Source organism: Macrobrachium rosenbergii, chromosome 19 (genome assembly GCF_040412425.1).
Source record: "Macrobrachium rosenbergii isolate ZJJX-2024 chromosome 19, ASM4041242v1, whole genome shotgun sequence".
NCBI lineage: Eukaryota > Metazoa > Arthropoda > Malacostraca > Decapoda > Palaemonidae > Macrobrachium > Macrobrachium rosenbergii.
The window spans coordinates 17,471,345-17,484,313 of NC_089759.1; the positions used below are offsets into that span (position 1 = coordinate 17,471,345).

Below are 12,969 nucleotides of genomic sequence, written 5' to 3' on the forward strand. Positions count from 1 at the left end.
AAAAATAACATTTCCTCTTCCAGTACCTCTCTAACTCAACTGGCAGATTTTCTTCTGCATTTGAAAACCCAAGGAAACCTAGCAGTATCTACCATCAAGGGATACCGCAGCATGCTTGCTTCCCCTCTTCCGTCACAGAAATATTGACATGTCGGGAGACAAGGACCTCACGGATCTCTTAAGGTCTTTTGAGACAGTTAAGAGGAAGGACAACCCGACCCCCTCTTGGAATTTGGACGTAGTCCTAAAATTTTTAACCTCGAACAGGTTTGAACCTCTCGACAAGGCTTCATGGAAGGATCTCACTAAGAAGACCCTTTTCCTGGTCGCTTTGGCTACAGCCAAGAGGTAGGAGAACTACAAGCCTTTAGCAAGAAAGTAGGCTTCAATGGGGAAAATGCAGTCTGCTCACTTCAACTTGGTTTTCGCTAAAAACGAGAACCCTTCTCAACCATGGCCCAGATCTTTTCCATACCAGGGCTGTCTCATTTAGTAGGACAGGAAAAAGAGAGAGGCCTTTGTCCAGTTAGGGCCCTAAAATTTTATCTACAGAGGACCAGAAACATGAGAGGTCAGACAGATCACCTCTGGTGCTCAGTGAAGAAACCTTCGTTACCCTTATCAAAGAATGCACTGGCGTTCTTTATCAAGGACTTAATAAGGGAAGCTCACCAAGAATGTGACGAGAAAAGCTTTCCAATCCTCAAAGTCAAAGCGCACGAAGTAAGAGCTGTGGCGACCGATGGCTTATAGACACAACAGGTCTATGAAATCGATTTTTGAAGCGACTTTTGGCGAAGCAAATCTATCTTCGCAGATTGTTACCTGAAAGAAGTACAGACCCAATATGAGGATTGCTGTTCCTGGGTCTGTACGTTGCCTCCGGCGCCGTAGTTGGAGAGGGTACTACTGCCTCTACCCTATAACCTTTTTTTTTTTTTGTATTATACCCTTGCCTTTTTCTTGATTTGAACTCACAGGTTGTCTTCAGAAGGTTGTTGCAACCTTCCACAGTCTGGGGTTGCAAGTCTAAGTTAGGTTTTATGGAGTGTGTTATTTAGTGATTTTAGTGGGTCAGGTGGTCAGCTCTTTGTCCATGGCTATGCCAGGATAGCAAGGGTGGTGGTCTAGTCATGTTAAGGTTGAGGACCGTGTGACAGCCCCATAGAGACTTTCTACAGCCCCCTGGATGGGTCGCTGGGTCTCTCAAGGAATGCAGGCGAATGAGGCAGGATAATTATGAAGCCAGCTTCCTTATCAGGTAAGAACCAGAGTATGTTTACAGCTAATTTTGTTCATGAAACTTACCTGTCAGATATATATATAGCTGTATTCTCCGAAGGTCCGACAGAATTTCAAATTATTTATGTTCACGGCACACGCAGTGGCCGGTCAGGTGGTTAGTACCCATTCCCGCCGCTGGGAGGCGGGTATCAGGAACCATTCCCATTTTCCATTCAGATTTTCTCTGTCGCCGGTGTTGTCAACAACTGTTGTCTGCACCTCCGTCATAGGATTTGCTTTTTCTAAATTACTGAGTATCTCATTGTCTTTTGGTATTTTGACTTTGGATCGGTAGATTTTGGCATACGCTTTTTTTGACTTTTCTTTGGGTTTTGCTTTAGATTATCATTATGTCTGGGTCTAGCTCTGCTAGTTACCGTGCGTGTGTGATGTCTGAATGTAAGGTGAGGTTGCCGAAAGCTGCGGTTGACCCTCACACTATTTGTTCTAACTGTAGGAAGCATATATGCATGTTGAATGATAGGTGTGATGAATGTGCTTCTTTGTCTGAAAATGAATGGAGAGCGTATGATAAATATGTGAGGAAGTTGGAGCGTGATCGACTGAGGAGGTCTTCCTCCAGGAGTGCTTCTCTTTCATGGAAGTGTTGATGTCGGCCCTAACTCCCCTGTACCTTTAGATCCTAACCCTGTGGTTTTGTCTCCTGCCCCTGAGATCGTGCCAGTGGAGACTAATATGCTTTCCGCTATGATGGAATCGATTTGTGCATTAGAATCTAAGGTGTCAGCTCTCCAAGATAAGTGTTGTGAAGTGACTAGTGCCCCCAGTGCAGTGGAGGGGCGTCAGACCGGCCCCATCATGCCTCTAGGCCTGGACCTCTGCTGGACTCCCAGGACTCAGGGAGAGAGCATGTCGAAAGCCGAAGGAGGGTGACGGGGAACCCCACCGGTCTGGCGCCCCTTCGGCAGGTCCTGAAGACGTTTCCCAGGCTGCCCAGGCTCGAACTCGTGTTCGGGTCCTGAAGGACTGCTTCTGTCTTCTGACACGCCCTCCCCACGCAGGGGTTGGAACCGTCAGATAGACTCTCGCCCTCTTAAGAGAAGCTTTAGGAGGAGGACGCTTCACGTCCTCTCTCTCCTACTCTGTGCTCCTCGCCAGAGTTTGTGGAGCGTTCCCCCAAAAAGAAGTACCGGACGTCATCCCAAGAAGACGTTTTTGAGCGCCCCAAGAGCTCTCCCTCCTCAAGAGAAGAGGATTAGGACGCCCCCTCGTCCTTCTGCCTCTAGGTTCCGTGATTCTCCAGAGAGAGGCGTCACCAACGAGGACCCTTATTGCCTCCATGCAGCAGCAACTCTCCTCGTTCATTGCAGAGAGAGTCCAGGTCCCGTCCTCGTCGGAAGGATGTTAGACTTCCAGTGAAGAGATCTAGGCGGTCTCCTTCTCCTGCTCCTCGTTCGTCACCTTCGTCTGCTTCGCCTGCTCGTCGTGGAAGGAACCCTAGACTCTCGTCCCCAGAGGGTGTTGGGGAGGATCGTCTTGACGTCACCCCAGGACGTCCTCCCCTCCCTTCTCGTTCTAGACGTCATGTTCACCTTTTTGTTGATGACGCTCGTCAGGCTTCTGACGTTTGTCATGCTGCCAGACGTGACGCTCTAAGGGACGATCCAGACGTTCGTCATGCTGCCAGACGTGACGCCCGGCTGGACGCTCAAGAAGCTCGTCATGCTGCCAGACGTGACGCCCCGATGGACGTTTTTGACTCCCTTCAAGACGCTCCACCTGCCGTTGCTGTCGGCTCTCGTGTGGTTCCTGGTTCTCCAGCTGCTTTGCACGCCAGTTCCTCTTCCAAGCAGAGGTCCCTGCGGCGTGTTTCCTCTCCAACTTCTCTCTGCTCTTCCCCGCTTCCGATGTTGGAGATAGACTCAGGGTCTCGGAGTCTGAAGATGAGATGAAGGATCAGTCCTCGTCGCCGGACTACCAGATCCTCGTCAAGCTGTTGAAGGAATTGTTTCGGACAAGTTTCTGCCGGCAGTACCTCTCTCCCCTCCTTCTCAACTGACTTCTACTAAGTCTAGGAAAGCTCGGGATTTCTGAAGATGACTAAATCGCTCTCCACTAAGCGGGCCTTCAAGAAAGTCCATTTGTGGATGGACTCGCAAGGCTCAAGGGAAAGTCTTCTTTCGCCCTTCCCCTTCAAGACTCTCGGGAAAAGCGGCGATGTGGTATGAGACCGGAGAAGACTTAGGCTTTACGTCTTCCTTCCTCATCTAAGGAGACTTCGCCTCTCTCGTTGATTCGAGTAGGAGGTCTCATCTGTCGACGGCCAAGATTCCCTGGACTCTTTCGGAGATGGACCATCTTTTGAAGGGCCTTTTCAAGACTTTAGAAGTTTTCAACTTCCTTGACTGGTGTCTTGGAGCTTTGGACCTTAAGTCTCGAGTCAGGACTCGATCTCCTTGTCGGACCTTTTGAGCGTCTTGTCTTGTATGGACAAGGCGGTCTGAGATGGTTCGGACGAATTGGCCTCGTGTTTTTGCGACTGGAGTGCTCAAGAAGAGGTCTCTATTCTGCGGTTTCGCCACGAAAGTCCGTCTCCTTGGCACAGAAAGGAGAACTGTTGTTTGCTCCCCTTTCCAATCATCTTTTCCCGGCTTCGATGGTAAAGGACATCGCTGCAAGCCTACAAGAGAAGACCACACAGGACCTGTTGGCTCAGTCATCGCAAAGCGCCCTGCGGTTCCTGTGTGACTCGACGACGCCAAACCGTCAACATTCTCCCAAGATGAAGAAGCCCTTTCGTGCGGATCATCCTCAAAGCCTTCTTCTCGAGGAAAGAACCTCTCGAGAGGTAAAGCCCTTGCTAGAGGTAGGGGCAAGAAGTGATGTGATTCTCCTCCAGATACCGGTGGGTGCCAGGCTTCTTGCGTTTTCCGAAGTCTGGAAAGTGAGAGGGGCAGACAGTTGGTCCCTTTCGGTTTTAGAGAAAGGATACAAGATCCCTTTCCTTTCTCCCCCTCCCTTAAGCCTTTCGCCCTTGGACCTCTCTCCGTCGTACGGTCCAGAAAAACAAGAGATCCTGTACGACCTGCTGCGGCAAATGCTCGTCAAGAGAGCAATAGAACAGGTCTTAGACCTGAATTCCCCGGGCTTCTACAACAGGCTGTTCCTGGTCCCGAAACAGTCGGGAAGTTGGAGACCTGTGCTGGATGTCAGCAGCCTGAACCGCTTTTCGCGAAAGAAACTTTCAAGATGGAGACGGCGCAGTCTGTTCTAGGAGCCTTAAGACCTGGGGATTGGATGGTATCCCTCGACCTTCAGGACGCGTGCTTCCACGCATCGATACATCCTCAGTCAAGGAAGTTCCTGAGGTTCGTCTTGAGGGGAAAGGTGTATCAATTCAGAGCTCTTTGCTTTGGCCTGTCCACAGCTCCCATGATTTTCACCGTCATCATGCGGAATGTAGCAAGGTGGCTGCATCTGGCAGGCGACGTGTGTCGCTCTATTTGGACGACTGGCTGATTCGAAAGCGCCATCGAGGGAGAGGTGTCTGGAGGATCTTCAAGCAACTTTAAACCTGACGAAGGAACTCGGCCTGCTGGTCAACTTCGAAAAGTCACACCTGACCTCAACGCAGTCCATCGTGTATCTGGGGATTCAGATGGACTCAGTGGCTTTTCGGGCTTTTCCGCCCCCGAACGCCAACAGCTGTGCTACGAAAAAGTCCTGGCCTTCCTAGGGAAAGAAACGTGTTCGTGAGGGAGTGGATGAGTCTGCTGGGGACCATTTCCTCACTGGAAAAGTTTGTTTTCCTAGGGAGACTACATCTCAGGCCTCTTCAGTTCTTCCTGCAAGACAACTGGGAAGACAAGGAAAATCTCGAGTTGTCTCTCAAACTTTCCCTCGAAGTGAAGGAGCATCTCAGGTGGTGGTTGGATCCTCGAGGCTTTCAGAGGGCGTGTCTCTCAGCCTTCCGAACCCGACCTAGTGTTGTTCTCCGACGCGTCAATGTCGGGTGGGGAGCAACACTGGGCAAGAGAGAAGTGTCAGGCATCTGGAGAGGGGAACAGGTGACCTGGCATATCAATATGAAGGAATTAGGGGCGATTTTTCTAGCCCTTCGATTCTTCCAAGATCAAGTGTCCGGTCGCACAGTCCAGGTAAACGTGGACAATACCACTGCTCTATCTTACCTGAAAAAAACAGGGAGGCACTCATTCTCATTCCTGTTCGTTTCTTGCGAAAGAGATCCTGTTGTGGGCGAGTTCCAGGAACGTTACGATCTTGACGAGGTTCGTAGCAGGCGTTCAGAACGTGAGAGCGGACCTGCTAAGTCGTCGTCATCAACTGCTCCCCGACAGAGTGGACTCTGAACCAGGAGGTGTGCCAAGAACTGTGGGGTTTATGGGGTCGTCCCTTAGTAGACCTGTTTGCAACGTCAAAGAACAACAGGCTTCCGCTCTACTGCTCTCCTGTCCTGGATCCAGGAGCAGTGTCAATAGACGCCCTTCTTTGGGACTGGTCTCGTCTGGACCTTTACGCTTTCCCTCCCTTCAAGATCCTGGGAGAAGTGGTCAGGAAGTTAGCGCCGAACGCAAGATACGAGGATGACTCTGATCGCTCCGTATTGGCCTTACAAGGAGTGGTTTCCGGAGGTAATGTCGCTTCTGGTAGACTTTCCAAGGGTGTTACCTCTTCGTCCAGATCTACTCAGACAGCCCCACTTCGAACGATACCATCAAAACCTCTCCGCTCTCGGTCTGACTGCGTTCAGACTATCGAAATGCTGGCGAGAGCGAGAGGTTTTTCGAAGCAGGTGGCAAGAGCGATCGCGAGAGCCAGGAGAACATCCTCGATCGCAGTTTACCAGTCGAAGTGGGCCGTATTTCGGCAGTGGTGTACTCGCAGAGGGATTTCCTCTTCCTCGACCACTGTGAGCCAGATTGCAGACTTCCTTCTTTCCTTAGGAAGTTCCGAAGCTGGCAGTCTCTACTATTAAGGGGTATAAGAGTATGTTGTCGGCGGTCTTTCGGCACAGAGGATTAGATATCGCCAACAATACGGACCTCCATGACCTCATTAGGTCTTTTCGAGACGACTAAGGTGCCTCAGTTTTTGGTTCCATCTTGGAACTTGGACGTGGTTCTTAAGTTCCTGATGCAAAGCCCTTTTGAACCCCTTCATGCTGCTTCTTTGAGGGACTTAACAAAGAAGACTTTATTTTTAGTTGCTCTCGCTACTGCAAAGAGAATCAGTGAGATTCATGCAATATCTAAGTCAGTTGGTTTTAAAGGAGACGATGCGGTGTGTTCTCTCCAACCGTCGTTTCTTGCCAAGAATGAGAACCCGTCTCACCCCTGGCCCAAGTCCTTTGAATTGAAAGGTTTGGCGGGTATTCTGGGTCAGGAACCAGAAAGACTGCTATGCCCTGTTCGGGCTCTAAAGTTCTACTTGAACAAGACAAAAGAGTCGAGAGGTCTTATGGATAGGTTATGGTGCTCGGTGAGAAGACCTGACGTCCCCATGTCAAAGAATGCGCTGGCTTTCTTCTTGAGGTCCACCATTCAGGAAGCGCATAAGAGTTGTCAGGAGAGTGACTTCGAACTTTTGAAAGTTAAAGCGCATGAGGTTCGGGCTGTGGCAACGTCAGTAGCCTTTCAAAAGAACATGGCTCTGAACGAGATTATGAATGCCACCTTTTGGAGAAGTCATTCTGTGTTCGCCTCTCATTACCTAAAGGACGTAAGAACAGTGTATGAGTCTTGCTGTTCATTGGGACCTTACGTTTCGGCTGGTACGATCTTGGGAGAAGGAGGCAGTACCCATCCTATCCTTTAATGTATGGTTAGGAATAGTTTTTAAAATTTTTTGGTTGTGTTTTTATGGTTGTGGGTAGACTGTGGGGCAGTCTTCCCTTTCCTTAGTTTTTTACTAGTCACGATGTTTGGTAGGTCAGGTGGTTATTTTTGTCTCTTTGCTTCCTTCTTGAGGGCTACGATCTGGGCACATAGTGGTCACGCCCCCGTTGACAGATCGTCTGGAACTCTCCAACCTTATAGGTCTCTACCTCATTGAAACTCCAGTAAAGCAGACGCAGACTTGGGTGACAGTAATCACGAAGTCAGCTATGCTAAAAGGTAAGGAACCAAGATGTGTAATCATCTACATTGTTTTGTTTCTCAATCCTATGCTGTCTCTGCCCACCTCCAATGGTGCGATTCAGCTATATATATATCTGACAGGTAAGTTTCATGAACAAAATGATATTTTAATGATAAAATAAGGTTTGTTCATACTTACCTGGCAGATATATATTCGTAGTGCCCACCCTCCTCCCCTCAGGAGACAACGGCACTATGAAAATCTGAATGGAAAATGGGAATGGTTCCTGATACCGCCTCCCAGCGGCGGGAATGGGTACTAACCACCTGACCGGCCACTGCGTGTGCCATGAAATTTGAAATTCTGTCGGACCTTCGGAGAATACAGCTATATATATATCTGCCAGGTAAGTATGAACAAACCTTATTTTATCATTAAAATATCATATTTAGTGTTTAGTAATTATACGAATTCCCAACGGTGTTTTGGTTCTCTAACCCACCACCAATGGTGTCAATCAGCTATATATATGTAACTACCAGGGAAGTTAGATATTTAAAAATGGTATTTTCATTATAAAATAAGTTTTTAAATATACTTACCTGGTAGTTACATATATAAAAGGTCCCTCCCTCCTCCCCTCTGAGAACAGGGGCATGGAATTTCTGAGGACAATTGGGAATGGTTCTAAGTACCTGGTAGAGGGCGCTCAGGTATGGCCACCTGAACATCTATCGCGATTGCCGCTGAATTTTGAATTTCTGCCTTGCACGATTTAATCAATGGATAAAGCTATATATATGTAACTACCAGGTAAGTATATTTAAAAACTTATTTTATAATGAAAATACCATTTTTTGGCTCATGTAAGTAATTTTTGCTTTATGTGGCATTGCATTGAGTGAATCATTTCCCTTACTTCTTGAAATCTCGAGGTTAATTTGACTGAATCAGTATCCTGAGTAGTAGAATACTTTCTTTCTTCCTTGAGAGCTTGTAAGTTTATCGTTTATTTCTCGCTTTGACCTAATACTCTATCACTTCTTGGAATTTCACCTCCTTCAATTTTCTTAGTTGTTACAAATTTACCCCCATTCAAGTAGTTACCACACCTTTGTTTATAGCTTCAAATCCATTCTTACCTTTACCATTTTTCCAATTGGGTTCCAGTCCAATTCTTGATCCCCTGTTCCTAAGGGATTCCCATCCAGGTGGGTTGCTAATTCTTATGATTGTGTCCATAGTCACTGCATTTACTTTACAATGGCTGTTGCTTCAGGGTGAATTGTCTACAAGCTGTCACTGCTAGCTGAATAAGATTTCCCAAAATTGAGAGATATTGTGGTCAGAAGCAGTAAGAGTGTTTTAAAAATTTTTCGTTAGAAAATTTATGGTAATACAATACAATTAGGAATTTCAGTGAAGTCTTCAGGATTTTATCATTTAAATTTAAGTTTTACAATATAGCTTTCCTTTGGGTAATAATGAAAAATGTCTCTTAGTAAACTGTATGTAATTTTTTTTTTTTTTTTTTTTTTTTTGCTTCTGGTACCCCTTTCATATTTCATATGCACAGAGAATATTTCATTAATTGGGTTTTTCTGCAGGTTTAATTAAATTTTTGTATTTTGGTAGCATACTGCTATCTTAGTATACTGGTGTTCCTTTATAGGTTTTTAGATTGTTGATATTAAAAATCACAAAATATAATGTATAAATTTTTTTTTTTTGTTTCATGAAGATCAGAGCTTTGTGTGCTGATAAACATCTTTCTTCTTTCTTTACAGGGCTGGGAGTTAGGCTTGATGAATCCACATATTCCTGCTGACTGTGGTGGTTTAGGATTAGGCACTTTTGAAGGCTGCTTGGTTACAGAAGAAATAGCCTATGGTTGTACTGGAATACAGACTGCTATGGAAGCCAATAACCTTGGGGTAAGTGTGTTTTGATACCAAATCACAGTGATACATTTTCATTATGAGGTAGTCCTTTTTTATTTTTATGTTTTTTCTCATTTTTGCAAATGGAAAATTTGGAACTGCCAATAGTATCTCAGGACAACGTGATGTTACATTGGCACAGCTTTGGACAGGATGGCACTAGAGAAAAAACTGGCTCATTGATTGCCAGTGGCCCTTTATACCCCTGCAAGTCCAAATCTAAATCCAAATCAAGGTTTGGATCAAAGGGGAGAAATGTTGAAAAGGAGGATTGGAAAAAAAAAATAGAAGTCATGCTTGGAGAGTTTAAGCTTGCATCTTGTGAGAAAATCTGATTTCAAAGTGGACGATGAAAATTGTGACATCTTTGAAGTACATGGAGGTAGTTCATTGTTTAGGCAGAAAATCAGAAATATTGTAGTTGGGTAAAGGACATTAATTACTTGAGGTACAGTCACCATATGGAGCAGTAGATTGAAAAGCATGGAGTCAGTCAGTGGCAACTTGGCTAGGTTTACACCTCAAAACATTGTTTCAGTAGAAGTATCATTTAATCCAGAATAAATTAGAAGAAAAATTAATCATATTTAAAAATCAAAATGTAGAGGCAAGAAGTATGGATAAGGGAGATGTGATAATATACCTTCAGGCATTTTTTATTTTAACTTGGTCTCCTGAAGCTCCCAAATGCACCAGATAAAAGTTGTACCAACAATCCATCCCCTCAGCCATGCTTCACCAATGGCCATACCACGTTGAAAATACCACTTCTTGTCCCTCAGCCATGTTTTCTTTGTCAAGCATATGGGCCCTTGAGTATGTCTTGATGAAGAAAATAAAAGAGTGGGCCCAAGATATATGTAAATTGTGCAGCAATTGTCCTAATTTTGAAAACTAAATAGCACGCCACTTCAGACAGGTGTGTCAGGTGTATTTTTGAAAAATTCATGGAAGTCAGAACTGAAGAACATATTGTTTTATTGAAGCAATAAAGAAAATGAAGGGTAACTTTGAAAATCCGTACCTATGTATTGTTAAGTGGGAAGAAATTGCAAACAAGTCTTGTAAAATTATTAGAAATGAAGAAGAATTCTCAAAGTGATGGCTGCAATTCTCTCCAATTGAGCAGACTCAGAATTTGAGATCAGAAAATTCACGAATAATAGGTCAATTCCCTGTACAGTGTTATTTACAAGTAATATCAGCACTGTTACAGTATTTCTTGACAAACAGTACACAATTTTTTTATATACCCAGTTATGGTTTCACCTGGCTAGTAAGTCTTCTGCCAACACTGTTTTTAATATTGAGAGCCATGAATTCTTGCCATTCTCTCTGGGGCAGAGTAGTCAGTAATCAGAGAGGAAGTAACTTTTCGTCAAACATTGATAACTTACCAGATGGTGTGAGGCATCAAAGATTGATTTTAGTTGGGAGTTGATGGATGATTGATGTAACTGTGATCCTTTCCCAGTTTTTTCAATGAGGCTGAAAGTCCTCCTGTACCCAGACTACACAAGTAGAATATTGGAAAAGCCTGATGGGAAATATTTACAAAAAAATCTATAGATGGGGTTGGTAAGGAGTTTTCAGTGATAGATGATGCAGTAGAGCTGCCTGACATCACAGTTTTTGTAGCAGGTCTTTTGTAAGTTCCAAGGATAAGAAAAATTAGTGTACTGACCTGTCCCACTGTAGCATCATGAGTGTCAAATAGCACAATTAGCAATGAAAGCAGTAAAAACACATTATAGAAGGGACGAGATTGTTCAGTACAAAGTTTATTATTATAAAACAAGAGCTCAACATAGATATGAAATTAGGAAATCATGTAAAGGGTATTAGTATTCCCAACAACAATAAACTCAAGAACACTTACCTTGGTATGGAAAAGTTAGGAAACTATGGGCTGGATATATTGCATAAACCCCAATACTAAAAACTTTTAGCTTCAAGGCTGTTGATCCTCAAGTTTCTGCAGATATTTTTGCCAGTCACTTTGCTGAGGTTTCCAGAAAAAAAAAAAAACATCACAGGCAGACTATTGGCAGAGAAAGGAACAAGTCAGATTTCCTGCCACCTAGGAAGGATCTTATACTTTGCATCACAGTGAGAGAATTTTAATCAGCTGTGGCAAATTATAAAGACATGGACATGTCCTTGATTTGTATGCCAGCATTAAAAGTAATGTTCATTGCTTGTGCTGTGTAATACAGGTTCATATGAGTGTAAATTTATATTGTTGTTCCACAAGAACAGGTTTATCTACTCCAGTCTCAGTCATATGCATATACTGTACATATGTAAGTAATACTTAACTATTTATGGTGAAAAATTTACTTTCATGCATGTACCCCTGTAATAGACCTTTTTTTTTTTCTTTTTTTTTTCCCTTGAATGGTCATTTTCCTTGCAGCACTTTGGAGAGTCATTTGTTTTCCCTGGATGTCTTCCAGGTATTTGGTAGAATTGTATATATTGCTTTGTTAGTCTAACTCCCTGCTTATGGCCACAGTGAATCTCTCTTAAAGGTTATTTTTACTTATAGAACTTACCTGGTTGTTACATATAGCTGTCGTCTCTGACGTCAGCTATATGTAACTACCAGATAAGTATAAGTAAAACCTTATTTTATCATAAAAATATCATTTTCTGCTTTTTATCAGATTGCCTTGTATCTGTTCTTATTGATGGATCAGCTATTCTCCCCATCCCTGTCTCAAGTGGTGTTCTCAAGGTTCTGTTTTCTCACCTACTGTTTTCCTTCTTTTTTATCATGGATTGTCTTAAGTCTGCCTCTTGTATGTGGTGTTCATCCTGATGAAATTATTCTGCCTCCCATTTGTTTCATGCACTTCCTAACCCTCTGCTAATCACACACACACAACTTGAATTATTACATTATGATTTATTAACTCAGATCATGTGAGCTCCCTGAATGGGGATCCCATAACTTGATCAAACCCAGTGCCAGTAAGACCAATTCTGCTCTTTTTCCTATTCTCTATTACATCTGTTTCTTCAGATAATATTTTTATAAAAATTTAATGAAACTACTCACTTCATGTGGCTGCCCAAGTTGCTTCAAGTTTTCGTGGAGGGTTCAAGTGGCTAAATCTACCTTTTGCTCTTATTAATGAGGTGCTTCTTTTGTCTCCCTCCTCAATAGGATTAAATTAGTTTGACCAGTGCTTTCAGTTTCACTCATCTCTTGATCACCTATCATTCAGCTGCAAGGTGGCTCCTCTCTCACATTTTCTCTTTCCTACAGTTACTATTTTGGTCACTGTTCACTTTCACTCGAGACATTTCTTCCTTTTCTTGGGTTGCTTTGTAACACCCACCAAGGTGCCTCTTCCCACATTAGGGCTGGAAATTAGTAATTCTCAGATTGCAAGGTTCAGTGACTTACTGTACTTTTCTTCTACTACTGCTAGGCTATGAAATTCTTTGTATGCTTCTTATTTTTTTCCACTTATAACATTTGTTGTTGTAATAGGCAGGTCTGTTGCTTTGTCTGTGATTGAGACTATCCTTACTTTTTTTCTTATTTTCATTGTTTACTTCAAGCCTGGACTAGAAAAGTGCATCAGGTTACATACCTCATTGGCTAGTTGCAGCCCCTGAAAAACTTAATAAATGGAAAAATGAGAACATTTAAGATGTTGACAAATTTTCTTGTTTG

The 12,969-nt window shown here is 43.9% G+C and overlaps 1 protein-coding gene across 3 annotated transcripts in view; it reads left to right on the forward strand.

Annotated features, from left to right (window-relative positions):
* The window catches only part of Mcad (Medium-chain acyl-CoA dehydrogenase), a 74,582-nt gene that overhangs the window by 25,405 nt on the left and 36,208 nt on the right, over positions 1-12,969 (forward strand). For all 3 annotated transcript variants that reach the window (XR_010856085.1, XM_067121093.1, XM_067121091.1), the window contains exon 4: positions 9,132-9,278. Coding sequence is in view for 2 of the 3 variants with exons in the window: in XM_067121093.1 (XP_066977194.1) it covers positions 9,132-9,278 (147 nt within the window). In the remaining variant the exon portion in view is untranslated. The remainder of the gene's footprint in view (positions 1-9,131; positions 9,279-12,969) is intronic.